The sequence below is a fragment of the Bactrocera tryoni genome, chromosome 4, assembly GCF_016617805.1.
Source record: "Bactrocera tryoni isolate S06 chromosome 4, CSIRO_BtryS06_freeze2, whole genome shotgun sequence".
Taxonomy (NCBI): Eukaryota; Metazoa; Arthropoda; class Insecta; order Diptera; family Tephritidae; genus Bactrocera; species Bactrocera tryoni.
In genome coordinates this window covers 67,021,727-67,045,989 of record NC_052502.1, presented here as the reverse complement: position 1 = coordinate 67,045,989, position 24,263 = coordinate 67,021,727, and the positions used below count along the sequence as shown (strand labels likewise).

The window sequence follows — 24,263 nt, the reverse complement described above, 5'->3', positions numbered from 1 at the left end:
TTGGAATGCTCGGCCTTATCTCATAAGAAATACTTTTTATGTAAGAAAGTCTTGTCTTATGACTTATGGGATGGAGTAAGAGTGAACGGACACTTGCAAGTTATTTCGTATTTGTGAAAGAAAAGCTATAGAATCAGTAAGAATTTAATTAAGTACCAGCTGAAGGCGGCAGATAAAGAAAGACGTCAAGCAAAAGAAAGATTGGTTGGCTGTTTGAAGGGCATTTACATCTACTTGGCTCAGGTCTAAATCAACACGGCTACCAAAGCTACTGGGTATCATTTTCCAAATTCTTAGAGAATCGATGCCTATTCCGAATAATAACAGAATATATTTTCAATTATTAGTTGTGGTCAAAGACAATTTCGGAGTTTACTTTCTCCTCCAATGAGCTTTTTATGAAATAGGATACGTTTCTAAAGAGCTTCATGACTGGAGAAAGTATATTGAATGTTTTTTACAGATTATACAGCTACTGACTGCACTATTGGTGAGCTGAAGCATTCAACAGACTCAAATGTGAGCGATCCAATAAGTACCGACCGAAGGCGCCACTAGTGTAAGAATTTACTATCGTGTAGTATATTATCGTACACGAATTCTGTCTAAATATTCAGCCGAATAAACCATAGCGCATCGATGCTGTATATACAGACCATTGCTTAAAGGCGCGCGAGATGACTGAAACAACATCCGGTGTGTTTAACGTGGGTCCCTGCTGACGACAGCCTTACTCCACGGCGCTCAAAAGCACGGCGGATCAAATCAATGCGTTAAGCAGCGCCCTGAGAATGCTAAGCATTTTCAGTACCAATTGGCAGTCTGGCATGGACACACTAACCACCTTGGTCGGGTTCGAGACCCATCTAAAACCTCTGCCGTGCTTTGGGTCCGGCACCCGGTTGCAATGCAACTCCACATTCAACTGACAAGGTCAATTCTTCCCGCATTTGGATTTTAACCACAACCACCACGAATCTCCACAAAGCGCCAAACCCAATGAGCAGATTGAAGTTACCTCCAAGGGCTACTGCTCTCCGTGGTACCAGAATTAAGTCTCCGGTCAGACCTCGAAGCCGAAGCTACTATCAGTTGAGCTTCCATACGGCTCTGGACTGATGGCCAGGATATTAGTCGCCTCTTACGACAGGCATGCCTTACCACGGGTATATTCGGTTTCCCCCTGAACCCAAAGGGAGTCCTCCCTACCCGCAGGGGGAAGATGGCTGAAACAGTAGACATATCAAAACGCATGGAAAAACGTTGCTATCTGGCGAAGAACAAAGTGCCTTTTTACCATGACAACTTGCCGGCTCACCGCTATCGCCAAAATGGTCTAATAGGACTACGAATTGCTGTCCTAACCCCAACTTTAAAAATTCACTCATCGAACAAACATTTGAGAAGTTTAGCGCCGTAACGGAGACGTACTTTGCAGACCACCATAAACGCGGTTATTCAAGCAAATTACAAAATTTTGAACAGCGCAGAATCAAATGCGTCGAGCTAAAAGAATGGTTCTACACCATATAGCACGACGGGAATGATGGGGAACTTGTAGAGTATGGTCTTTGTTTGTCGGGAGATTACTTTGCTTTCCAATTGTCTATCCAGTCCAACAGGTTCTAGTTGGCAAGAGTGATTCTGCGTTGGATTTCAAGGCTAACATTGTTGAATATATGACACAAAATAATGAATACCACCATTCTATTACGGCGAATTCCAATTAGGCGAAGTCTCTCACTTTTTCGAAAAGAGTAACATGATAACGGCAGTTACGTTAAAGCATCATAACAATACTCTTAGCCCAACAAAGTTATGTGGTACTGATAAGATTATAACCAATTTCATAAAGTACGAAGCGGCAGTGATAAGATATGCATAAAATGATTTCGCTGCCTCGAAAGCGTTTTCAGTAAGTGTTTAGATTCGATTGTGTTGGCTACTAACTGTAAGTTAAAATAGAGTTAAGCAGTTCAATTAAAAAATAAATAAATAATATATGTTTTTCTGCGAAATATCCAGACATATATAGTTTATTAGCTTTTCAAAGCTTTGCTATTAAAGTAGACGTGCATTAACGGACTATATACATATGTGAATATGAAATGATAAGCCCCAATTTATCTATTGATTTTACTGTTTTATGAGCGATAACAATCAGTTGAGTCACAAACTTCCAATAAGTGCATTAAAAGTGTAGTGAAATTTACTAAATTACATACATATGTAATATACAGTCAGCAAAATTAAAATTTACAAAATTTTGAACGAAATTGTAACTTTAATAGCGTGCATAAATTTATTAAGAAAATTTATATTAAGGTTTGTTTTTTTTTAAAGAACCAATGGTATTTAATTTTTATACTTCAAAATGACAAGCGTAATTCTGTTATCGTTAGTTACGAGTGAAAATCGATAGTATTGTATAATAAATAGTATATTGACGCATAGAATGTGACATTCGGACGACTATTATTAGTTTCATTGTTTAAAAATACAGTTAATATGAACCAAAGCTATTGGACTACAACGAAAGGAACTGTCATACTTACAAAGTATTTATAAACAAAGTCTTACCATGAATTCAATAATTACGTCACTAACTGTTTAGCTGTCAAACGCACTCCACTATAAAGTCACGGCACGTAACTGTCATATCATTTATTTCCTTCTTACTTGGTTAGGACGCATTAGAGGTAACGGAGAATATAATATCGTTGAGGTTATCGATATTTCGCTAACTCGAAAATTGCTAGCGGAATTGTTCATCCAATTGATTATTAAAAGCACAAACAAATAGCACATAAATCAAGCGTAGCCAACATTAAACGTTCAACCATATTCTACTGTGTTGGATTAAAGAGCTTCTATCGAGCTTTTTCCACCTTCTATATACATACATATGTTAGATCCTACATATATTAAAGCAGCTGGTAAAGAACCAAAGTCCTTCGTAGTATTAGTGAACCTATCTAAACCTAACACTACGTCAATAGAAATAACGGTTGATCCTAGTGCAGTTACTTTTTCTATAGCCTTTTTTTGACAGATCATGCGTGAGTCTTGTCAAGCTGTCATGTCGTTTTTGTTCAGTATTGTTTGGCATTTCATCATGAAAAGACTTACGCCTGAATAACGTTTATAAATCGTTCAATTTTATTACGAAAATTCACGTTTTGTAACGTGAAGCACTCCGTCATCGCAATCCGCCTACTCAGCGTACTATTCGCAACACCATCACCCACCTTGAGGGTCAGCATTCATTATTGGATAATATTCGACCGAATATTCACTGCCACGCAGTGAAGGAAATAGAGCAGCCGTAGCTGAGAGTGTACACGAAGACCGTGGGGAGACAATTAGGCGCCATTCGCAGCAACTCGGACTGACGTATAGAACGACATGGGACATCTTACGTCGAGATATAGGCTCTTGAAAGGTTCCAAGAAGATCCAACGTTTTGGAGACAAAATTTGTTCAGCGCTTAGGGTCATTTCTAGCTCAATGGGTGTGTAAACAAGCATTGTCATTTTATCCAGAAAAAAAACGTTTTGGTGCTGTTTGTCTGCGGGTGGATTCATTGGTCAATATTTCTCCATAAATGTTACCGCTGAAAATTAAACCATCAAATTTGATACCAGAAATAGAAACCCGTTAACTCGGCGTCATTTGGTTTCAACAAGACGGCGCCACTTCTCACACATCGCATAAATCAACGGATTTGTTGAGAGAACACTTTTGTGGGCAGATAATTTCACGTTTTAGGCCGGTCGATTGGCCACCAAGTCCCACTTTTAGACTTTTTCCTGTGGGAATATGTAAAGTCTTAAGTCTATGCGGACAATCCCGCTTCGATTCAGGACTTGGAGCAAAACATCACGCGTGTCATTCGCCAGTTACCAGTCGAAATGCTCGACCGAGTCATCGAAAATTGGACTCAACGGATGAACCATCTGAGAATTAGCCGTGGCAAACATTTGAAAGAGATTCAGGACTTGGAGCAAAACATCGCGCGTGTCATTCGCCAGTTACCAGTCGAAATGCTCGGCCGAGTCATCGAAAGTTGGACTCAACGGATGAACCTGATGAATCTGAGACTTAGTCGTGGCAAACATTTGAAAGAGATAATAGTCAAAAAAGCAATGCCAAAGAATGTTTTTGCAAATGATAGTCAATATTACCCTTTAAATTTGAAGTTTCTGTGTTTTTTCTTAAAAAAAAAAAGTAGGGTACCTCGAAATGGAGCATCCTTTATAAAGGAACTTACCGCAAATTACAATATTTCCAGACACCATACTTTGAAAGACCACTCTATAAAAATTGTGTTTTATCTTGAATCGGAAATTGATGATATCTAAAATCGGAATTTTTATCCGTATGATAAAATGATTGGTTAATTAACCCACAAAGCTCTCTATTTGGGATTGATGACGTGACTACAATATTAATTATCTTGGCGGAAATGAAAAAGTTTTTTTAACAAATATGGTTATTACAAGTATTCTTCAATCTCTGGCAGAGCCTTGGAACGGTTGGAAAAGTCGATTTGTTTATTATAATTTCACTTTTGATTTAATAGTACAAGAACTGCATTAAAGCCCTTGTTACTTGTCTTTGAAGTGAATTTATTAATAGTAATATCCATTCAGTCTGTCAGAGGGTTAGAACTAACCTATAACTTTGAGTATCACCAATTTGAGAGACTAAATAGTGCATCTACATTCCATATATGGCTTCAACTGAAACACTGGATCTCTTCTGACTTAATGAGGGATATACATGTCTAAACATCCAGAATTGGAAAAATGTATGTACTCACTCTCTTGTTCTCTCTCTTATCCATAGATCACGCATGAAAATGAAAAGAAATTGGCTGTCGACCATTACATTAGTCGTGCTATGTACTTCTTTAGCAACAGCGGCTGACGACTCCATGGAGAAAAATGCCAATGCAACTACTGAAGCGACGACACCGGCGCCGAAGGTAAGTGAATCGTATGAAAAAGAAAGACGCTATCTATACACAGAACCAAACAAAAAAAAAGGAATCTTATTATGGTTACAGCACTTTTAAAAACCTGGAAAACAAAAAAAAGTAGACGAAGTTTCTACTCTTTTACTGTCCGTGTTAACTCTCTGTTAATCTTTGTATAATATTTTCCTTAAAACCCAGTAGTCTGTCTGATAAGACTGAAAACTTGGAACGTTTTCTTTTAAGGTGAAAGATGATAGTTATAGGAGAACTATTTTCTACAGTTAAAGTTCCTTAGCATACGTAAAAGCTTAGACCAGAGAGATATTTATAACTCCCCGAACGTTAACGGTTTCATTGCCGAAAAAAAAGTAAATTATATGTTTAGTAGACCTCACTGCATGTCAGCCGAATTTTAGTTTCGTCAAAACATGACTTGCGAATAGTGAAGGGGATACATTTCAGCTAAGGTATCCCTTGTTATCACGAAATCGATTCACTTCTTCTTCTTCTTATTTGGCGTAGACACCGCTTACGCGATTATAGCCGAGTTAACAAACGCGCGCCAGGCGTTTTTTCTTTTCGCTACGTGGCGCCAGTTGGATATTCCAAGCGTAGCCAGGCCCTTCTCCACCTGGTCCTTCCAACGGAGTGGAGGTCTTCCTATTCCTCTGCTTCCCCCGGCGGGTACTGCGTCGAATACTTTCAAAGCTGGAGGGTTTTCCTTCATCCGGACAACATGACCTAGCCAGCGCAGCCGCTGTCTTTTAATTCGCTGAACTATGTCAATGTCGGCGTATATCTCGTACAGCTCATCGTTCCATCGAATGCGATATTCGCCGTGGCCGGTGGCTGTCATCGCCCAAGCCTCTGCACCATACAGCAGGACGGGAATTAGGAGCGACTTATAGAGTTTAGCTTTTGTTCGCGAGAGAGGACTTTACTTTTCAATTGCCTACTCAGTCCGAAGTGGCACCTGTTGGCAAGAGCAATCCTGCGTTGGATTTCCAGGCTGACATTGTTGGTGGTGTTTACACTGGTTCCAAAATAGACGAAATTATCTAAGTTATGACTGTCAACAGTGACGTGAGAGCCAAGTCACGAGTGCGACGACTGTTTGTTTGATGACAGGAGATATTTCGTCTCGCCCTCGTTCACTGCCAGACCCATTTTCTGTGCTTCCTTGTCCAGCCTGGAGAAAGCGGAACTAACGGCGCGGGTGTTGAGGCCGATGATATCAATATCATCGGCGTACGCCAGCAGCTGTACACTCTTATAGAAGATGGTACCTTCTCTATTTAGTTCTGCAGCTCGAACTATTTTCTCCAGAAGCAGGTTGAAGAAGTCGCACGATAGGGAGTCGCCTTGTCTGAAACATCGTTTGGTATCGAACGGCTCGGAGAGGTCCTTCCCGATCCTGACGGAGCTTTTGGTGTTACTCAACGTCAGTTTACACAGCCGTATTAGTTTTGCGGGGATACCAAATTCCATTATGTATAGATTTTGTATAAAAAAAATATCCTTTTTTATACCTGTATTTCACTATTATGACTCAATAAACTCAACTTTCTTTCTCAATACTTTCAGATAAATGTTATGAAAAGTGATCTGTGTAAAAAATGCACCTGCTTAAGCAATCCCGATTACTCGCAGATCGATTGTAGTCAAAGCAAAATGAATCTGCTCTTTAGCGACGACGAATGGAAGATTCTACAAAATGGCGATGTCACTTTCGACATTATCAAGTTTGAGCACAATAATATTACAAATCTTACAGGCTTTCCCAACTATCCAGTTAAAAATTTATATCTAGGTTTCAATCAAATTGAAACCATTGCCAAGTCCGCTTTCGCTAATCTTACAGAACTGGCTAAATTGGATTTGTCACACAATAAGTTGAAACTTAAAACATTAGATCCCGATGTATTTCGAGGCGCCTACGATGTGCATGACTATTTGCCTTTGGGCAAAATGATTGAATTGGATTTAGGCTACAATGATTTGCACAGTTTGGATTCGGATGTTTTTGAGCATTTACCAAATTTAGAGACCTTGATATTGTCCGGCAATACATTTCAAGTGGTCGACCACAATGCAGCCATAGCTATTTCGGGTTTGTTGTCTTTGAAGGTAAGTAAGAAACTTTGAGAGATTAATAACTCTCATATATAGAGTTAGATAATTCAATTAGACTCAAAGCTATATGTTCGTTAAAGATAGGGATGTTAGAGAATATAGAATAAGATAAATATATGAGGATTGCACCGCGACCTAGAGTCTATTGTGCCCTCTCCTAAGTTGCAACTACCCATTTAGCCCCAGCATATTGATAAATTCCAATATAGTGCTAGGTGCTAGTGAGGCGATGTGATACATATTTGGAAACATAGATCCAAGGCCTTTATCCTGCATCTGCGTACTGCTATGCAGTCAATTATCAGGTGTTCTGGAGTTTTAAGCTCCCTGTCGCAGAACCGGCACTTTGCACAAGAAGTTCGGCCCATGTTACATAAGTGCTTCTTGAGCTTACAGTGGCCAGTGTAGAATGCGAAAAGTAGTCTGTAGATAATATATATAGCATTAGCTTGTGTCTCGAAAAACTGCAGTTGAATTTTTATGGATGGGATTGAAGAGAAAATAATAGAATTTCTATGCCTTAATATGAACAGGTACTTTATCACTCCTCTGGAGATGAGATTAAAGCGAAAACCTGAACCGGACGGCCATGTAAATTAAGTCTGAACTCCATCCAATATGCTGAGTACCAAATATCTTGGTATTATTACTTTTATTAAACCAGTTTTATAAGCAGCTTTTGATATATTAAGAGGTTCCCAATTAACACTCACACCTTGTTCATTCATCCTACTTATGGTTAAGTACCGAAATAATTTACATCTAATTCGACCGACACGCTTAAGAAAAATCGTAAAAATGAAAAACCGAGAAATCGCGCGTCAAAGTTTTTGCTTGCTGTCCAAGCGCCAATCTATCTGCTAGACGCTCGGTCACTATTTCCCTTCTAGCTTCGAAAATATTTTGAATTTCCATCTATAACTTAGGGGAAATATTCTTAAATAATTTTTAAAGACATTGAAGTAAAAAAAATCCGATTTTTTCAAGCTTCTAAAGCCCTCTTATTATTTGCTCGTGGACTTAATCTTTCAGCGCAATGAAGGTACAAAAATAGTACAAACTTTAACGATCAATTCTCTAGGGATCTCACATGGCAGCCAAAGGTAGGCGAAGCTGAACTATTAAAGTAATTTTGAAACAAGTTGTGAGTTGTGCCGTCCATCTTGCAAACATATGGCACTAAATACCTTTTGAAATGCCATATGAAACTGCTGTTAGACCAACCAAACATCGAGCGCAAGTAGAAAAAATTGCGAAGAAATCTTTCTTTGCAGTGCTTTTCTCATTAAACTCAAGACATTGTAAGAATTTGTAGTACTGAAAGCGATATCTTGGCTTTGCTTAGATCAAAGAACGTTATACTATACCTTTATTTGGAACCACACATTTTACTATATATGTATACATATGCCGTTACATTTATTATACTGGCACCACGTTAACTTTTCTAACAAGGTACTGCACATTTATTAATTTCTCTCTCATTCTACAAATATATCAAGACCTTGGACATGTCATTCATGGAACTATCAGAGCTACCCGATTATCTTTTTCACGGACCACGTGATTTGGAAACAATCATTTTAACCGGCAACCTGTTCGATGAGCTACCAGATGATTTGAACTTGGCGCCAAATCTACGTGAGTTAGTACTCGACGAAAATCCAATAGGCAATTTGACTGGAGATAAGTATGTGTTGTTGAAATATTTTACCCTGATGATTTTAAATTTCATTCTATGTATATAAATAGCGTATTTCCAACTCTACCGCTTTTGAGGTACTTGAGCATGTCTTATATGCCAGATCTGGAGGAAATCGGTGCTGGCGCATTTGCGGAGCTGCAGAGTATGCTAATAACGCACAGTTTTCCAATGTTTGAGTATTAAAATTTTCTCCGTTTTTAGACTTAACTACTCTAATCTTGGCGAGCAATCCGAAATTGGGCAGAATAGATGTGAGAGCATTTTCGAAGAACACAACAAACCCGGAAATATTGTCTTATCCACCAATGGAGAAGGTAAATTACAGCGATGTTGTGTGGAAAATGTGGCTACACTCTACATTTATGAATTATACTTAAACCTGACTTAAGAACTCAGACCAAAATAGTACCCCTGTTCACCAAAGTTCTTTCACATTTAAACGTATAGTTTGCTTGGAGCATTCGTACAGTTTTTTACTAGGTTACAACTTTTAGTTAATGGTAAGCATAATGTGGCGCTCTAGAGGCACAGAAATCTTAGTTCTCAAGACAGTCTGAAAACAGAAATTGTCAGGCAAAGCACTGCCGCATTGCGGTATTCCCCAAAACTATTTAAAGAATGTAAAACTATGCGTTACAATTTTTTAACATTAAAGCTTACAAACATGTGGCAACTTTTTCTTTTAATATTTGCTGTGTTTATTGTAAGATTTCTTTGAAAGTCATCTACAAAAATAAATTTGAAGTTTAAAATTTTCAGAAATGTTCCTTGAACCTGTTTAATTGGGTATCTTATTGAAATATTTGAATTTATTTGTTAATTAAATACAATCAATATTTTAAAAAAATGTCAAACCCATGTAATTTTTTTCTTCAAATGTAAATTTTTTTAATTTTGAAAGTTCGGTTTCAGTTTCATTTCAATTTCATTAATTATATTGAACTAAAAATTTTAAACTGGTGGCAACTACTTTTAAAATTATTTTGAAAATTTAAATAATTTAATTTGTCGTTCAGTTTTCGGCCATAATAATTTAATACATTTTTGAAAAGTTGGCAAGTCTTTACAAAAAATATTGTATACAGAAAGTTTGTTTAAACCCTTCAGTTGAATAATCTATTGCTCTACTACCGCCCAAACGCGGGACAGTCAAGTAGGAAGTGTTAACTTGTTTCCACCTCATCTTCTTTCACATACCGTCTGCAGATGGCGCCTGGAAAGATCGCCAACCTTACAGTATGGACTCCAATAGGGGCTTCTTAAAAGTCACACAACTAAGGAGAGGCTAGCGTTACTGAGAGCAAAGAGATCAGAAGATCTCTTGCGATCACTCTTGCGCTAAAAAACCCAAAGGAAAGTGGAAGTTGTTTGTATTACTCTGTACAAAGTCCAAAGTTTCCGAGCCAAGTTGATATTTGGCTCCATTTTGTGAGTCCCTATGTGATTTCTTTATGTGAGTCAGAGTTGAGTATAGTGTCTGCCGCCCAAGACATAAACTGCTGTTAACCATTTGAAGTTCATAATTCGCCCTTCTTTACTAAATCATAAATATTTGTATCGTTTTTCAGCTGCACATACACAATAACAACCTAACAGCTTTGGAGCATAAATTATTTGAACGTTGGGACAAAATAACCGAACTGGATTTGCGCTACAACTACTGGACCTGTGACTGTAGCAATCGTTGGCTCATTGAAGTGTTGATGGTGCAAATAAACAACACCACTCCATTGTGGACACACGATGTCAACTGCTATGTACCGAACGCTTTACGAAGTGTACCGCTCATTCAACTTGCCTCAGAGGAGAATAGTTTAAATTGTAACGTAGCTGGTAGTAGTTCGAATGTGGGTCTCTTCTTAGTCGGCCTGATTGTTGGCATTTTATTGTGCGTCCCAATATTGTTAGGGTCCGTTGCACTCTGGCGTCGTGGTTGTCTGGGTTTGAATCGCAACAACTATGGCGCTAACCGTTCATTGTACAATCGTGCCAATTTCAACGATGAATTACACATCTAAAACACGATATTTAAAGTTATTTTTTACTAGTTTTTATTTTTTGTAATATATTGTGTATCTTTATAGGAAATGTACATAAATACATGCATACATACATATGTATGTACAATATACAATCGTCTGATGTCATAATATTAATAAAGTTTATTTTACCAGAAGTTTTATTTTAAATAACATTTGTATAGACTTCTTCCTCTTCTTCGGTCGTTCTTCCTTATCGCTGAAGTCAAGGCTTTCTCCACCTGGTTTTTCAAACGGAGTGGAGGTCTTCCTCTGCCTCTGCTGCCCCGGCCGGTACTGCGTCCTGTACTCTAGCCCAGCTAGCGTAGCCGGCGTATCTCATACAGCTCAATGTTCCATCGACTGCTATATTCGCCGTTGCAAATGCGCAAAGGACCATAAATCCTTCGCTGAACCTTTCTCTCGAAAACTTGTAACGCCCACTCATCAGTTGTTGTCGTCGTCCATGGCTCTGCACCATAAGCGGGACGGGAATGTTGAGTGACTTGTAGAGTTTGGTTTTTATTAGTCAAGAGATGATTTTATTTCTGAATTGCCAGCTCAGTCCGAAGTAGCACTTGTTAGCAAGAGTTATTCTGCTTTGGATTTCAAGGCTGACATTGTTTTAGCTGTTAATGCTCCGTTTTTGTCAACTATTTCGAAGGAATGACTGTCAACAGTGACGTGGGATCCAAGTCGTGAGTGTGACGACTGTTTGTTTGACCACAGGAGATATTTTCTTTTGCCCTCCTTTACTAAAAGATCACATTTCCTTCGCTTTCTTATTCAGTCTGGAGAAAGCAGAATTAACGGCGCGGATGTTGATGTCAATGACATCAATATCATAGGCGTACGCCAGCAGCTGTAGAAGATTGCATCTTCTCTATTCAGCTCTGCTCTCCAGCTCTCCAAACCTCGTTTGGAATCGAGCTAGGAGCTTGGAGAGGTCCTTCCCGATATTGACGGAGCTTGTTGTATTGCCTAACGTTAGTTTACTCAGCCGTATTAGTTTCAAATTCAAACATAGATGCATAAAAGTAGCTAATTTTCGTGCTGTCAAAAGCAGCTTTGAAATCAATGAAAAGGTGGTGTGTCGATCCTCTTTTCTAGGCCTAAGCCATACTGATAAGGTCACATCAGTTTATTGACGGTGGGATTTAATCACTGTAGTTGGGGGTCTCCCTTTTTGTGGATTGGACAGAACACACTTAAATTCCGATCGTTGCTTTCGTCCGACCATGTTCTATAAAAAAGCTGATGCATGCTATTTATCAGTTCTTCGTCTCCGTTTTTGAATAGTTCGGCCAGTAATTCATCGACCCCACCGCTTTGCTGTTCATCGGGTAATTGCTATTCGAACTTGTTCATGGTCGGGCGAGAAAATGTTTTTGATTGGTACAAATTATTCAAAGAGGGTCGAGAACGCGTTGACGATGAAGCACGTCCAGGACGGCCATCAACATCAACTGACGATTAACACGTCTATAAAATAAAGGTGCCTGAAAATCAGTTAATTGTCAGAAATCTTACTGCCATCGTTGGAATATCGGAAGAATAATAATAATTGTGCTATAGTGGGCGTTTTTGTTGTCCGATTTCGTCATTTTCCACAATGGAACATTAGAATGTCAAAAAAATGCTACGTACAGAATTTTGTCGAAATCGGCGGTGCCTCACCCACCGACCAATTTTCACACCGGGCCCCATAAAGCTCTCTCATACCATTTCGATAGTCTGTTTTAATGCTTCTGGCGTATTACGTTATTGATTTATCGCGCTTTTAGTAGTTTTGAACAATACCGTTATATGAAGGAGTGAGCGGGGTTATCCTCAGATTTCATCCATTTTCACACTGTCGGTAGAAATTCTTATTCAGTGCTTAGTTATGGTACTTTCTATATTTTCGGTTAATGGCGATTTGTGTGGCAGTGCTCTGATACGTACAACCGTTAGGAAAAACCCGTTAGGTGTAGCAAGTTGTTGGAAGAGTATAAAAAAGAGGGTGAAATTATGGGGCGACAACTTTTTGTTTTTGGACCACGCATATTGCATTGATTCTTCAAGCGGTTTTCGCCAAATTTTCAACCAATAGCGTGTCACAGCCACAGTAATCGGCTGATTTAGCTCCGTCTGACCTCTGGCTATCTCAAACAACAGCTCCGGGGAAACCGTTTGGTGTAAATTGAAGCAAAGGCTGTTCCGGAAATCGACTTTACCAATTGTTTCGACGATTGGAAAAAAAGATGACACAAGTGCATTGTGGCCAAGGGGGATTCCTTTGAGAGGGTGACATAAATTTGGAAGAATAAATTAAAAATTTTAAAATTATGAACAAGGTCTTACTATTTTTTGCTCACGTGTTAAGTATGGTGTGACAACCGGCCTGTCTAACCTAACCTAACCTACTTACATTCAATTTTTTTCAATAAAAAGTTCGGTCTTTTTTTATTTGTTATATATTTATATCATTTATTATGTATGTAAGTAACTAATTCGAGGTTATTCGGCTTATACGGAATGTGTTAAGCAAAACTGTTTGAAAAATATTACTCATGTTTGTATGTATGTATATAATAAAACTCGTTTGTCTCATACATGCGACAACTACTGGTATAACAAATTTATTAGGTTTATATGCATTTGATTTAAAATATTTTCTTCATATATATGTGTATATATATTTTTTTGCTCGATTTTTTTCGTAGTAAGAAAACTAAGTACTACACGAATACATTTTATATATTAAAGCAAGCGATTTTGCAGTTATAAAATGACATTTCTTAAAATTTTAATGAATCGTGCAAAATATACTTACAATCTTCAAATTATTTCATACACTTGCAGGGCTTACAGAATTATTTAGCTACAAAGCTACATGCTAATTTACAGTAAGTAGAACTAAAAAGGGGACTACAAAATATGTTTTTTATTTTTTTTAGAATTTTTTGCATTTTTTGGTAATTACATACATAAGTATGAATATGTGTTGTGGAGAAAAATAAGTAGAACCACTATTTTCACCTTTTCACTAATAAACTAACAACTTTCGTTAAATAAGTAGATATATGTGTGCCTATATGTATGTATGTATGAGTGTGGCGCGGCAGACATTACTATATGTGGCTTCCTTGTCATTGTTTGCCAGCCTTAACCGTCTTCGTTTCGCCGCTCGCTTACCAAAAAATGTAAAATGGAGAGCAACAATATACTTGTAGTTCCATTCAATACAAGAGAGCATGTGTGAGAAAAACGCTTGCTCTTTCGCTACTTACAGTTTATGCCAGTCACTTGCTTTTATGCCAGTTGCTTGTTCGATTCGTCATGCTAGAAGGTTTGGCGCAGCGAAGACGGCGTATACTTCATACTATCAAACAAATATATAACTGAATATATGGTAGATTTAGGAGCGGCCGCACTATCGCACCATCAACATTGCACCTATTTGTATTATCTCTGCTTGTATGATTTGCATTTGTTAACAGTAATATTTTATTTATATCGCTCACGTAACATAAATACGCTTATCATTAGTTTCTATGTTTTATGATACATATATAATATATAATTGTTTGTATGTATGCATATGTGTTTGTATGATTTTTTGTATCTTTCTTTCTCATATAACCGTTAATTTATTGATTTATAACTGTAGATTGGTGTGTCTACACATTTTCATTGTCTTATCTAACCTCATCCACATCCTCGCCCTCGGATGAGCTGCGTATGGTGTTGTATTGTGAATTGCGACTGCGTAACATGCGTAAGAAGCTGCCGACGGCAAAGATGGTTCTTCGATGACGATGAAATATACCCTGGTATAAGGCCTCACGTAACGTTTTGCGATCCTCCACATCGACTGAGGAGGTAAGTGATGTTTGATGTGGTAAGCGCGCTGCAAGATATCAAAGAGTGAAATTATGTATATAACTTAAAAGAAAGAGAAAAGAATTTTATCCAAGTAGAGATACTTTTTTCAATAGCCTTTTTTTCATGTTATTTTTGTTCAGTATTGTCTGGCATTTCATTATGGGAAGACTTACACCTGAACAACGTTTACAAATCTTTCAACTTCAGTACGAAAATTTCTGTTTTGTAAAGAATGTAATTCGCGTGCTTCGCTCAACTTATGGTAAACATAATCGGCCTACCAAGCGTACCATTCGCAACACCATCCCCCATCTGGAGACCCATCATTCATTATTGGATACTATTCGACCGAAATGAAACGACTTGACGCATTTTACGTCGAAAACTGCAAGAACTGAAGGCGCTCGACCTTTTCAAGTGACATCGCTAAGCTCTATGGGTTCTTGAAAAGTTTCAAGAAGAACCGTTGTTTTCCAGACAAATTTTGTTCAGCAATGAGGCCCATTTCTGGTTCAATGGATATGTAAACAAACAAAGTGGCCGCATTTGGTGCAAACAGCAACCTGAACAGATTCAAGAGCTGACATTTTATCCAGAAAAAGCAATGGTTTGGGGTGGTTTGTTGAACGGTGGAATCTTCGGTCCACATATTATGAAAAGTGGAAACGTAACTGTCAATGGCGACCGTTATTGCGCTATGATAACCGACTATTTTATATCTGAAACCGAAGCCTGTGATCTCGACGATATTTGGTTTCAACAAGACGACGCCTTTTCCCACACATCGCATCAATCAATTGATTTATTGTTTTGGACCGGTCAATTGGCCACCAAGTCGTGTAATATCACACCGTTAGACTTTTTCCTGTGGGGTTATGGAAAGTCTTAAGTCTATGCAGCCAATCCCGCTTGGATTCAGGCCTTTGAGGAATATATCATGCGTATCATTCGCCAGTTGACGGATGGACTATCTGAGACGTAGCCGCGGTCAACATTTAAAAGAGATAATCTTCAAAAAATAAATGTCTCAGAGTATCCTTTCGAATGGTAATAAACATTCCTCATTAAATTTGAAGTTTCTCTGTTTATTTTCTTTAAAAAAGTTCCAGCATAGTAAAAAGCGTTTAACCCATAAAATTTTATAAACTATAACCATTCGGAAGAAATATATACACTTCAATGGTATTTATGATCAAAAGATTACAAGTTTGTTGTAAACGTAAAAGTATTAGACAATGTTAACTTGGGTATACCTCTAACCATTTAGTTTATTTGCGTGGACTTTCGGTTATTAGGCGATTGCTGGGCTTCTAAGACAACGACTTCGCATGTTGAGACAGCCATCAGATCCTCACGGACTAACTACTAATTGCGGACCATTTGGATTACGTCGTTTTGAATGCACATTAAGAAGACTATGTGGAGAACTTTATGGCAGGTGCAGTACTTCGCCCTAGTAGAACCTTTCTCAACTAGAGCGTCATATGATGCTAAGCGTGAAATTTCCGAGGCGTTATTTTTAAAAAACACTATTTCTTAGATACAATACATTGAGTGTACAACTGGTGTGAGGAGATAATGAGGATCATGTCGAAATATTCTTGAAAGATTTCTATACATTCAATATATCGAGCTAAGATATCAAAAAAAGAAGTTACCCTGAATATAATAAAATAAATTGAGAAGGATTGTGATATACCGACCTACCGCCTACTTATGGAACGATTAGCATGCCATGATAAACTTCTTCAAAATATTTAAACCAGCATTCCAAATAGCTCTATAAGTGAAATTCGCAATAACGACTCCCGTTTTTTCAGATATTGGTAGCTGTTTCGGATCACCAAGAGAGATCTGAGAGGAGGAGGTCCATATTTTCTTCTGATAGAACCAACTATTAGTCAATTAGAAATAATAATACTTTATATCAAAACGACGGCAATGTGTTAAGCTTCTTAAAACTTCTAATCAGGCAGCTTACTTGGTATGGTATGCTGGCAGACATATCGCGTGGTTGGGACAAATTAGATATTCCCAACCACTTTGGATATATTAAGCGTTTCTGGATTACTATAATAACTTGTAGTATTTCGAAAGGCTTCTTGGAAATATTGTAATAGAAGCCGTGAATTCAATTCTTTGGTCTAATCAAAACCAAACTCAGAGTTGTGGTTAGGATACTAACCAGTTACGTTCCCTTTGGCATACATGCTTTTCTGTCCACTGAACAAATCTGTTTACTTTTTTAAGTTTCTGGTAACTACTTATTAAGTGTCTTTTCTATCATGGTTACAACTTACCAATTGGAGATTTGGGTGATTTAATCGAAAATTCGTCCAACTCCTTCCCCGTCAAATCCAATTTGAGTACTTTCTTCGTAAGCTCCTTAGTGGCCGCATCCAAGTTCGATTTTTTGGCAATCTTTATATCGACATTACGCTGACTAACCGCACTCTTCGAGACAGCGCCGGCAGTTGGTTTATGTGCTTGTTTTTTCTCCGAGTTTTGTATCTCGGCGGGTGATTCCAACTCCGACATTTTAGCCAGTTTCTGTTTTATTGGCGATTTCTGATTGGTTTTCAATATCTCGTCGTCCACTAAATGCGGTTTCTCCTCCTGCTCCTCTTTCTTTATTTGTAATTGTTGTTGTTGTTGTTCCTGCTGCTGCTGCTGTTGTTGAATGCTCGAAGTGGTGGTGGTGGTCGTATTTGACGCAGCCGATGTTGATGAGGCGGACGATGTTGGCGATAATACGGCTATATTGATTGTTGCTGCTGAAGTCTCTGTCGCTGTTGCTGTTGCTGCTGTCGATGACTTTTGACGATGTTCGATTGCAACCATTGTTCACAGCGACGACGATGCGCGAAAAACCGTTGGATAAATCAAAAGAAAATAACAACAACAATAATGTTATCGGTGGTAACGGTCTTCTGCGTTGAACACACTTGATGTCGCACTTCAGTTGGACAATGAATGGCTGCTGGCACGAAAAATGTTAAGCTACGATGGCTAACGATGATATCGATCGGTTGTTGGTTCGTTAATTCTTCTACACTTCGCTTATTTATTGAGTTTCTGGAGAGATGAAGTAGTTACTGCTGTGCTTAAGTTGCGTTAAGTGGCAGGACACTTGAGTTTGTACAAATAGTGATGGCAAGGCTGTGGGGAGGAAAAGATAAAACAATTGTGGTCATGTTTTTGATATGTAGCAGAACAAAGAAAAGTAATAAAAAACGAAAAATTGGCTGTAATTAGTTTAGATGCGTCTTAATTTACCATAATCTCAGTAAAAATAAGAATTAATCTAATGCGACTAAAAAATAAAGTTAAAAAAGAAGCTTTCAGGTGCTTATTCCAAAGCACAAAAAGTAAATAAAGTTGAAAAGGAAGCTTTCATGTGATTTTTTCTGAAGTAAAAAGAAAAAGCTCATGAGAGTCAACTTTCAACTTTATTTTATTCGAAATTTAAGATACTCGTATGTACCTATTTGGACTCGCATTACAAAATTAGCTTATAGCTAGCCCTAACTAATCCTTTTGTTAAATACTTTTTCGGACTTTTGACACATACTCGTTTGTAGAAGGGGTCTTACAATTTTTCAACTGGCCAAAAAGCACTGATGAACATTCTATGAAGCTTTTGAGCTTTGAAATCATTAAACAACTATTAGGGTTCAGAGAGAGTTCATACAAAAAACTCACACTTTTTATTTTCTTCTCATGAATATAACATGATTCTTGTTCTACATTCAAGAGTGGAAGCACTAAACTGCGCCTTATAACCGACGTCTCTGTCTCAAGGAGCAAATCTAAGATTTTAAAAGCTTTTCAGTAGATATTTTCTTCTTAGACCACATAAAGACTCCAAATAAGAAGGAATCTGAAAACATATCTGAAGCAACCTTCATTTATCTGTAGCATGGACTGTGAAAGTGTCTACAAATCAACTGACCTGAAAACCAACTCTTAAGTCTTCGAGTATAATACTGTTTTCAAGACAATTATAAAACCCGGAACCTATACCTTGAAATATGTTGTGATTAATACGAAAGACAGACATTTCCTACCAAAAGGTTCAGATCCGGATTTATAGTGTTAGTCTAAATATTATTCGGTTATATCCGCAGAGATCTAGGTAAATGCGAAATGATTAAAAATTTACGCTGCACTTGTAGTTGCTATAGACCGGGATAGAAAAAAAAATACAGTAAAAACTTATATCCTTAGGACTTGCTTGCCCGAACACAGTACGAAGCAGGCTGCGCACTGAGACACCTTATAAACAACTTCATTACAAACTGAAGATTAATATATTAAAAACAACCACTTTCAAGGTCTTAAAAATTACGACTTGAGTGAGTTGAATTCTTCAGAGCCGATTTGAAGTTATTAGTCCTTTGAGATTACCTAAATTTACAAATGTATGTGAAGCGTTATGCAGAAACTAGTATGTTCACAACTTTGAAAAGCCAAAAAATCAAACCGATGGCCTCACACTCCCTTACAATTATTTATTATTATCCACAAGACTTTTGTGCATCTAGTATCTTCAGGCCACACAACTCAACGTCTTGAAAGTAATAACATACACTTTTATTTTGCTCGTCCACATTCGTGTCTCACCTTTTACGGTGGCCTCGCCTCGCTGTTATAGTGGACTTCGTCGGGAATATCGAGACTCGTATACGATGTACCGAATTTCGTTTGCCTGAGCGTGAAACCTTTACGACGCGCCGCTGTGCGTACCTGTTGCTCTAGCTGATTTTGCTCAGCGACTTGCGTATCGAACGCGTTGTAGGCACTAAAATTGTTGCTATTGTAAACGTTGTCAAATTGAAATGCAAAAGCGTTATCGTTGCTATGGCTTGTTGCTGTCGTGTCTGTATGCGCTACCTCTACTGGCTCCGCATTACCGATGGTCGAACAGTCTGTTAATGTAATTTTCGGCAATGACGCATCAATGTCACTTATCTCTAATTGCATTAGATGATCAATTAATTCATGGAAATGCGCGCGTGCTGCCACTGTTGTTGTATTTATTGCGTTTGACGAATTGGCATTCAGATAATCGTTCATGCTACAACCATCAGGCGTACGCGCTGTATGCGCTGCTGGCGTGCTCGGCGTAATTGGCGCCGCGACGTTCTTTTGCCGCGTCGCTTTTAATGCTTTTACAGCGCGTCCTACAAACGGTTTAATGTTAACGCGTATCGCGCACGGATTATGTTGCGGCGCGCTTATTGCAGTGGCGCTGCAGCCAACTTTGAAACTGCGCCTACGGCCAATGCGCCGCAATAAATTGGCCAAACGAAAGCAATGTTCCGCGCTGCGCACGCGTGGCGTATCAACCGGCGTATTGCTGGCGCTACTGTCGCGCGAAGCTGTGCCCTCGTTGCTGCTGCTGCGCGTCGTTTGTGACGTTTGCGCGCACGCTGTGGCAAGTCTGCGCTGCTCGCGACGCGCGGCGTTCCGCTGGCCGATTGCTTGCAGGTACTCGACGTGCCGCAACACTCCTTGCTCGTAGTACTCACAAGCTAAGCGCAAGTAGCTTGCGGTGGTACTTAAAGCTCCGTCTGCGGTTACACTAAACGGTGGTACGTTTTTGTAGTAATTAACGCTATGTGGGCGCGTTTTGTGTGCGTACGTGCTAACCTTTGTAAGTGCTGTAGCGCAATGCTGATTTCGTGTTACTTTGTGGCCAACACTTTCGGCACTAGCTGTGCGCGCTGTTTGTTTAGCCGCTGGCAGTTTTCGGTACCAAGTTTGTTTATTACTTGCTTGTTTACTACGTGGCACTTGCAATGCTGGTGCTTTCACTTTCCCTACGCTGTCATTTGCAACACTATTGTCAGCGTCATCATCAGCATACCCATCATTGTAATCGTACAGTTTTCCATTAGCATTAGCGCCGTCTGCATTGACGTCAGCGCCGCTATTTATTTGCCGCTTTGATGACTTCTCGTCTTTTCCTTTACCTGTTGTGGCGCACTTAAACGCTTTGCGGCTACAAAACCCTTCACCTTCGGCGTTCGGGCGCGCGTCAATCCTTCCGTTGCAGTAATTGGTCACGCCGTGCTTGTGCCTCCACCGCAGCTGTCTATCGACCAGCAACTTAAGTTCCTTATAGCTGTTCGCCTGACGAATGCGTCGCACTGTCCCGTTGTACGTATCGTCTGGCGGCGCGCTCTCACACAATGTCTGACGACCGCGCGGTGTTGTATAAACGGCAGTGAATCTGTAATTAGTCCAATGTGTGTTCAGGCATTAAACAACAAGTCGACCGAGGGTCCAACAATACAAATTTCTACACACTACACACAAATGCACATACATATAGGAGAAAGCAGCAAATAAGCAGAAATAAAAAGGGAGTAATAAGACAGTGGGAGAGTCGAAAGTGAAAATAAAAGCAGACAAAAGATCCCACGGTTTTCCGTAGCTCGATGCGTCCGCATTGTTGGGTTTTTGCGGTGGACTGTACGCTGTTGCTAAGCTTTATGGTGTATAGCTTGTTGCACACAGGCGAAGCTACAGCTTGACATGGCTGTCATCCCTGACAGGTGGCTTGGCGTAAGAGCTACCATTCTGAATAATTTATTATGACTTAATGCATGCCTGGCTGGTCACTTCGCTAATACATAAAGCACAGTGTTTCAAGTGTACTCAAAAAGTTGATAACAAACTTAAAGCTTTTGAGAGGTCACTCAAAGTAAATAAGCGTTTGAACTTCGAACTGGCGCTGTGACACAATATACAGTTATTTGCTGTAAATGCGGTTTGAGAACAATAGCACATCGAGTTATCGTTGGTGTGCTGTTATTGTTTGATAATTCACAAAAAAGTAGCATTATTAGTCAAAAGCTTTCCAAGTTAAATGTGTGGTGTATGTAGTGTGAACAGCTGAGCGAAAAAGTTTTTAAAAAGCGCTAAAATGTGCTTAAGCTAATCAAAATACTTATAAAGTCATAGCCTACTGCATCTTAATTATTTTTTTATACCCTGCACAGGGTATATTAAGTTTGTCACGATGTTTGTAACACCCAGAAAGAAGCGTCGGAGACCCAATAAAGTATATATATAAATGATCAGTATGTTGAGCTGAGTCGATTTAACCATGTCCGTCTGTCTGTCTGTCCGTTCGTCCGTCTGTATATATACATACGAACTAGTCCCTCAGTTTTTAAGATATCCTTTTGAAATTTTGCAAACGTCATTTTCTCTTCAAGAAGCTGCTCATTTGTCGGAACGGCCGATATCGGACCACTATAACATATAGCTGCCATATAACTAAACGATTGGAATCAATTTCTTGTATGGAAAACTTTCACATTTGACAATGTATCTTCACCAAATTTGGTATAGATTATTTTCTAAGCCAACAATGTAATCTCCGAAAAAACTGTTCAGATCGGATTACTATAGCATATAGCTTCCATACAAACTGAACACATAGTTACTAAAAGAAATGCACCTGTGAAGGGTATATTATCTTACGTGCAGCCGAAGTTAACGTTTTTTCTTGTTTTTTATATTTTTTGAAAGCTTTTCTGTGGAGATTTCAGTACCCAGAACGATAGGTCTAGTAAAAAGGAGTCCCTTATTTTGCATTGAATTGCAGATTGCATTAAGCATAATTGGAATTATTCGATATCCATGAAATAGGCACCATTTCGTTCCATAACTTGTTGATATTTCGAAGCTGATTTCATAATACCTCGTTCTTATAGGTAAACATCTGGGAGACTTGATTTTCATAAGCTCCTCTTAAGGGAAATGTTTCGCAAGCAAAATCATTTGTCATAGACTGAAACAGTTAGTAATCACTTTAGTCACTGGCATTACCAGGTCCTAACTATAAAGTTTATGCATAAGATTATCCTAACTAAACTTCCCGAGCTGCTATCGAGCCTATTCACCAAAGCTTGCCACTTCTATGCGATAGTTTACTTCAGATGGTTCAATTGCTGTCATTGCAGGTTACGGTAAGGTTGGAGCTTCTAATAGATGATTCACTGCCAATAACAACATATAGAGCAACTCTTTTCTGGCAGTTAATCCTGAGTTACCGTTTGCACTGACACACTGCGATTCGACCACACCGTTTTCGCTTGATGTGACCCATTTCCCATAATTTCTAACCATTCCCTTCAAAACTGTATTGATTTTGTTGCGATTTCGATCAAAGATCGTGCTCAACGATTTCCATTCTTTTAATGATATTGTCGACAATTGCTTTTCCAGAACATGGTGCATTTTAACATTAAAAATTTCGGCACGGAATCTACGAAAGCTCCTTGACTTCCTGTATCATGATCATTCACTATTCACGGATTGCAAAAGCCATCTATTGGTAATATAATGGATTCTTTTCTATATCAATAGTATAAGTAAATCATTTATTTACTTCATTTACGGTACATGTATCGGTTTGTCTTGATTGGTCTCAGAAAAAAGCATCCTCATAAGAAAGTTGTGTCCTAAAGAAGTAACGAGTGATCTAAGCAGTTTGAGTTGGTCGAAACGAACACTCGCTTAATATGAGGTTCAAGTTTGGTCTCGCCTGGGCGAATGTCGGTCGTTGCCGAATGTTTAAACATTGAGACGTTTCTTAAGATAAAACCAAGGTCACAAATTATTTAAAACCATTTCATGGCTACACCGGCGTGTTTTTACGGTGTTTTTTTATATACCTTTTTAAAGATTATAATTAGTATGTTTTCTGAATACATGAGCCAGATCACTAAATGTTCCCAGGGTATAAAATAATTCTTCGGTTAACAAATTATTAGTCGAGTCTAAACTAATCACAAAGTTTTATGTTTTAATAAGACTCAAAACTGTTATTGAAACCAATCAGATTACGATAATAGAATAGTTCAGTTATAGAAGCTTAAAGTATAAATTGCTTTATAGATATAAATCTTGTTTGTAAATAAATAAAGCGCTAAAATAGAGAGCAAAAACTAAACTGACAACTCTGATATGAAGATCCTTATAAATTAAAAATTTATTAGTACTTAATTATATAGTACATACATACGTAATACTAATAAAAATATTAAAAACTACGTAAAAAACCAAAAAAAGTAATAAATTTATTTTGTAAACAACATATGCCAAGAAATAAGACCAAATGCTACATTTGAAGTAAGGAAGAGCAATTGTCGAAGATATCGTTAAAATAATAGAAATGAGTTGGGGTAAGCCGGCTGAAACGGTGGCTGAGCCGTTATTGACTATCAGGAAGGGTTTGCGGGGTGGTTGCTGGGATTGATGGGGAATAATCTAGTCGGGCTGCTCTCATATGACCAATGATATAAGGGAGTATGCTGGTTTAGAAGCCCGAATTTTAGGTATTTTTTTTGACGCGATAAAAAAAATCAAAAATTATTTTGACTATCCATTTTTTTACATGCTTTTTACTGATATTCTAGGAATACAAAACATATAAGAAAATATAATATAAGAAAAAAAATTTAAAATCTATTCTATCTATTATATCTATTTAAATTTAAAATCAAAAAAAAAAAATTTTACAAAATGGTGGGGGTTTGAAAAAAAA

At 38.3% G+C, this 24,263-nt stretch overlaps 2 protein-coding genes across 7 annotated transcripts in view; one reads left to right on the top strand and one right to left on the bottom strand.

The window, feature by feature from the left end:
- Nucleotides 1-1,842: 1,842 nt before the first annotated feature.
- LOC120776020 (leucine-rich repeat neuronal protein 2) lies at nt 1,843-10,893 on the top strand. Of its 2 annotated transcripts, none has more exons than XM_040106465.1 (7): nt 1,843-1,915; nt 4,849-4,987; nt 6,563-7,105; nt 8,614-8,801; nt 8,864-8,958; nt 9,018-9,130; nt 10,385-10,893. In XM_040106465.1, the coding sequence occupies exons 1-7, from the start codon at nt 1,878-1,880 to the stop codon at nt 10,832-10,834; spliced, it is 1,566 nt and encodes a 521-aa protein (XP_039962399.1). In that variant the 5' UTR covers nt 1,843-1,877; the 3' UTR covers nt 10,835-10,893. The 2 variants fall into 2 exon arrangements, with proteins under 2 accessions (XP_039962399.1, XP_039962400.1); XM_040106466.1 differs by having other exon boundaries at nt 1,887-1,951.
- Nucleotides 10,894-13,763: 2,870 nt separating this feature from the next.
- Nucleotides 13,764-24,263, bottom strand: part of LOC120774131 (CCAAT/enhancer-binding protein) — a 106,232-nt gene continuing 95,732 nt past the window's right edge. For all 5 annotated transcript variants that reach the window (XM_040103508.1, XM_040103507.1, XM_040103512.1 and 2 more), the window contains 2 exons: nt 17,002-17,860; nt 13,764-14,726 (listed from right to left, as the gene is read on the bottom strand). In XM_040103508.1, the coding sequence (XP_039959442.1) occupies nt 14,515-14,726; nt 17,002-17,542 (753 nt within the window). In that variant the 5' untranslated portion in view covers nt 17,543-17,860 and the 3' untranslated portion in view covers nt 13,764-14,514. The remainder of the gene's footprint in view (nt 14,727-17,001; nt 17,861-24,263) is intronic.

Coding starts and splice junctions, on each gene's coding strand:
- LOC120776020 (XM_040106465.1), top strand. CDS start 1,878: ATGCATAAAATGATTTCGCTGCCTCGAAAGCGTTTTCA. Junction 8,959..9,017: donor CGCATTTGCGGAGCTGCAGA/GTATGCTAATAA, acceptor CTCCGTTTTTAG/ACTTAACTACTCTAATCTTG. Junction 9,131..10,384: donor CTTATCCACCAATGGAGAAG/GTAAATTACAGC, acceptor ATCGTTTTTCAG/CTGCACATACACAATAACAA.